The sequence below is a fragment of the Scleropages formosus genome, chromosome 24 (assembly GCF_900964775.1).
Source record: "Scleropages formosus chromosome 24, fSclFor1.1, whole genome shotgun sequence".
NCBI classification, from domain to species: domain Eukaryota; kingdom Metazoa; phylum Chordata; class Actinopteri; order Osteoglossiformes; family Osteoglossidae; genus Scleropages; species Scleropages formosus.
Window position 1 is genome coordinate 2,637,764 of NC_041829.1, and position 5,220 is coordinate 2,642,983.

The window sequence follows — 5,220 nt, forward strand, 5'->3', positions numbered from 1 at the left end:
ATAATCATAGGAGTACATTCATTACGTTCAAGTTTAAAAAAATGTCATTCATGTGAATATAAAGAAATGAATTGCACTTTATGCGTTACAGATATGTTCAATACCCGAACAAGCACGTTTTAATGTATGCAATGCAGTTTAACTTTGATGGCAAGAAAGGAAATGTTAAAGGAAATTAAATTTACCCTTAATAACAAGTGTAAACAATGTCGAGTCTATATCCTTGCACCGAGTAGTGTATGAGATCAGCATTTCTCTAAAGTTTGATTCAGTGTGTAGGCCAGTGCAGTGGAGAGATCGCGCGCGATGTCTGCGCCGCAGCTGTTCTTTGACGGCAGTTTACAGCGTTACAAAGAGCACTGGCGTCCGGCCGTCGTAACAGTGCGTCCAGCTGAGATAATTCCTTGGAAGCGTAGCCCGAGGGAAGCGATGCCTTCGTGCCTGCGGTCATGGAAAAAAACGTGACCGGGGGAGTGCCGGGTCCGCGAGACGGACAAGAATGTGAAAGGAGGAACTGAGTCTCACTAAACTGCGGACGCATTATGATTAAACTTGCATACTGACCTTTAATTAACACCTTATACTCCCAAAACGTAAACTAAGGTCATTGGATGGGTTCGAATGTCCCTCCTGCTGTAGCATCCATGATTAAAGTACTTAGCTAGGGAATTATTCCAGTAAGAATACCCAGCTGTTATATTCACTGCGAAGTTTATTATTGTGAGTCAATTATTATTATTATTATTATTATTATTATTATTATTATTTTAATAACATTGTACCTCACAATGCTATAATAATAAGAAGAATAATAACAGGAAAATTGTGGAGGGTATATATGGGACAACAGGTTTTTCTGTTTAATTTTCTAATATCTGAGGTTAAACAATACCAATTAAACTCGCCAAACCTGGGCTGGGGGCAGCTGAAAAAACGAAGGAACTAGTACCTCTTTGACTTTTTAAAGTAATAAAACAATATGTTTCCAGTAGATGAGCTCTCCATTTGCATTAAGAATGTGTTGAAGCAGGAGGCTGTCGCTGTGTGTAACCATAGCGCAGGGGCTTTACTCACGGAGGCGTTCTCTTCCCGAGCTCGCGCTCACATGTCAGTGAGCTTGCCCGTGTACACCTTCTGCGGGCTACAGTTCGTGTATTTAACAGCGTCGTAGTCATCCGAGTCCAGGTAGTCTGATTTGGCCAAAGACGGCCTGCTATCAGTCCGTATGAACTCCCCGAGCGTGGGCTTTTGCTGCTGCCCACAGGTCACGTGCGTGTACTCCACCTGCTCCTCCTGCACCGTCTCCCTGTGGTAGAAGTAGTTAAAGTTGGACACAATGACCGGCACCGGCAACGCGATGGTCAGCACCCCTGCGATGGCACACAGGGCGCCCACGATTTTGCCACCGATGGTAACAGGACACATGTCCCCGTAGCCTACGGTGGTCATGGACACCACAGCCCACCAGAACGCATCGGGGATGCTGCTGAAGCCCGACTGTGGCTCATCTGTCTCTGCAAAATACACGGCGCTGGAGAACAAGATGACCCCAATGAAGAGGAAAAACATAAGGAGACCGAGCTCCCTCATGCTCGCCTGGAGGGTCTTCCCCAGAATCTGAAGTCCCTTTGAATGTCTGGAGAGCTTGAAGATCCTGAATACTCTCACCAGGCGGATGACCCTCAGAATAGCTAAAGACATAGCTTGCTGACTATTTCCTTGGTGCTCTGCCAGCTCCAAGCCCAGGGTGATAAAGTAAGGCATGATGGCTATGATGTCTATTGTGTTCATTATGTTTTTGAAGAAGGCGGCCTTGCTAGGGCACGCGAAGAACCTCACCAGCAACTCGAAGGAGAACCAGATAATGCACAGGGTCTCAACGATGAAGAAAGGGTCAGTGAAGGGATTGGCCTTCTTCATGCGAGAAGTTCCGTTTAGAGGAAGGTGACCCTCTGAGTATCTTGTTTCCTCCCTGAACTCAGGGAGGGTCTCCAAGCAGAAGATCACGATGGAAATGAGGATGACCAGAACAGACACGACGGCAATGCCCCTGGCCGGTCCCGAGCTCTCGGGGTATTCAAACAGAAGCCAGACCTGACGCTGGAACTCGTTGCCCGGCAAAGGACGCTCCTCCTCCTTGATGAACCCTTCGTCCTCTTTGAAATTCTCGATGACTTCTTCTCCCAGTTCATAAAATTTGATCTCCTCCATGAAAATATCCACGGGCACGTTGACGGGTCTTCTCAGCCTGCCTCCGGATTGGTAGTAGTAGAGGATGGCGTCGAAGCTTGGTCGGTTCCTGTCGAAGAAGTACTCGTTTCGAAGCGGGTCGAAAAAGTGCATCCTCTTCCTGGGGTCCCCGAGCAGTGTGCCCGGGAACTGCGCCAGGGTCTTGAGCTGCGTCTCGAAGCGCAGCCCGGAAATGTTGATGATCACACGCTCCCAGCGCTCCTGGTCCGCACGCACCGGGTCGCACGCGTCCTGGGACAGGGCTGCCAGCGCCACGGTCTCCTCCAGGTTTTCTGCATGCACTACTGTCATGTTTCTCCACCCGTCCGCCACGGTACTGTTCGAGCACTGTGTTGTCTCCGCTGTCCTCAGTCTCGGTGGCGGCGTACACCCTCCGCGCGCACCTTTCTTCCCCTAGTGCCACGCGTTTCGCCCTGCATAGACATCAACTGTGTTCATTAGCTCCACGGTTTCGCGTACACCGCGCCCTCACCTTTTCCGCACGGGCGGTTTAGGCTGTTGCTCACAGCATTTTAAGCAGCAGTGTCCCCCTCCCAGAGGACTGACGTATGGACTCTCTCACTGAACCCACTGAAAACACACACACACACAGTATATACACGCGAGCGCACGCACGCCCGTCTTCTAATTTAATGTGACGGTAAAAGCAAACACTGAGAATTTCGACGCGCGTATAACGAAACAAGTCATGTACACCTTCAAATGTAAATACATACATTTCAACTTTTATTATATACGTGTTCACCTTTGAATTTAACCTTAAAAGAATATGTGAACAAAAAATGACCATATCACTTGTTCACATGCAAGCATCGTACTACTCTGTACGGATCGCCACGTTTTTTTTTTTTTTGAAAAAAAGCAAAATAGCTGATATCAAAACAAATTCGATAAAACAAATACGAAATATATTATTGTTGTTATTATCAATATTAATAATATTAATGCAAATAATATATTTTTTATTATTAATACTAAAAATTAATAACTTGACAGTTCTTCAAACGAAAGACGTTTTCAAATGTTTATTCATTTGTTTATTTTTCTTTATTTTTTCAAAATTTCACCACAGTTACAAACATTATGCAATTTGCCCCTCCAAACAAGTTTCATATCTGAGTCTCACTTATGATAAAGAGTGCCCTGTTGAACCTGGTACCGATACGTTGCTTTGAACACGTGGATAATAAGCAGCCAGAGACAAGCTAGAGCATTTCCACTGTCTCCTCGTCTGTCGGACAGACGCTCCCACTGAAGGACTGGCTGTTTCGGGGAGCGCGGCACAGAGAATTATGGGGGAATCAGAAATGTGTGACGTACGCTCTTAAAATACCTCTATTTCTCCGAGGACCATAGGAAAATGTCTTTTCCCATGGATCGGCTGAGGGAACAGATGCAAGAAAGAAGGGAATTTTTACCGCAGGAGGAAATATATCTTCCACTTCGTCCAGGGACAAACTTTTCTTTTTAGCGTTTATTTGATTTGGTGTCTTTCGTTTAGAGTTGCAGAAATAAATTTCAGATGAAGGTAATCATTCAAGTCCTAATCGTGGTGTGGTATCCGTGAGTAGTACTCAACTACCTCAATAAGTCCAGCTATAATACAAACTAATTATGTAATGTTGTAGGCAACCTTGGAAAAAAAACCAACAAAATAATACTGTTCGGCGGAGTTTCATACAAATTTTGCTGTGGCCAGATTTACTTAACCAAGGTGTAACATCGATTGAGAGTTAAATAAGATTTAAATCATTCCGAAACTATAAGGAAATTAGAAAGTTTCATAGATGGATTATTACTGGATTATTAGTGAAATTCTAGAACAAAACGGAAAAATTAAATTTAACATTTTTCTCATTGCAACTGATCTGACGCTTTCGGTGAAGAACGCAGGCTTGCCTTTTCATGAATCAGCCTTCATCACATCTCCTATTTACTCAAAAATTTCTCTTCAAACTTGAGAGACTTTATTTTGTGGAAACATCATTCCATCCATTGTTAATGATGAAAACAAAATTATAGTTTAAATGTTTTTTTTTACTGCCATAAGAAACGTTTTTGTAAAATATGTTTCTTTATATATTTGTATAAAAATTTGTTCATTCTACAGCGAAAGTCCCTTGTAGCACAGCTGCCAAAATGTTTAAGTGCCTGTTAGGCTGCCTTGTTTTCCACACTCCAGTGCCCTGAATAAAGGCCTGCAAGAAGTAAATTGTGTCCTGGAACAACCCCATGGCCCACGTTCTCATTTTCACAATTCTCAACACCACTACTTACTTAATAAAATGAAGAAATAATGAGAAATCCTTGTGCAGCATCTGATTTTACAGTTAATTAAATATCTTTTTGGTACAGTGGTGTTTCTAAGACTGATTGCTTGCTACTATTGGCAATAAATTCAAATTGAAGCTAAAAAAACATTAATTTCTTCATTTTACGAATATGCTTGAACAAAGAATATAATTAGGATGTTTCTTTTGAACGTAAACAACACCTTAAGGTAGGGCCAAAGTGAGACTTACTTTCAGCCCTGGGGTTTCACACTGCGGACAAGTCCTCAGTAGTACTGAACTGTGAAACACTGGGGAATGTAGCTGCCATGGCACCATACACCAACCAAACAGGACATTCCTTGTGGCATATTAAACAGTAATGGAACAAAACAAATGAATACTAATGAAAAATCAGCTCATTATAATCAATTTTAATTTATGAAAATACTACCCTGAAATTACAGGTGGAGTATAGCTTCATACCTTAGCTGGCACTGTTTCTCAGGTAAATCTTGCCACATTAAAACATTAGTATGTCGCCCCACATTACAACATTAGTAGTCTGCTCCATAGGTCAGGGGTCTCTGCTGTCTTGTTTATGAACCCATCATAGTCCAGGAACATACAGATCTCTGTTCACTTGAGCTTAAATATTTCCTGCATAGTGCTCCTGGTTTCGGGTCCTCATTCTATTCTT

General features: G+C 43.1%; 1 protein-coding gene across 1 annotated transcript; it reads right to left on the reverse strand.

Moving 5' to 3' along the window:
* Nucleotides 1-304: 304 nt before the first annotated feature.
* LOC108936432 (shaker-related potassium channel tsha2-like) lies at nt 305-2,604 on the reverse strand. Its single transcript, XM_018755779.2, has 2 exons — nt 1,075-2,604; nt 305-441 (listed from the first exon to the last, which is right to left on the reverse strand). The coding sequence occupies exon 1, from the start codon at nt 2,539-2,541 to the stop codon at nt 1,102-1,104; it is 1,440 nt and encodes a 479-aa protein (XP_018611295.1). The 5' UTR covers nt 2,542-2,604; the 3' UTR covers nt 305-441; nt 1,075-1,101.
* Nucleotides 2,605-5,220: the final 2,616 nt, after the last annotated feature.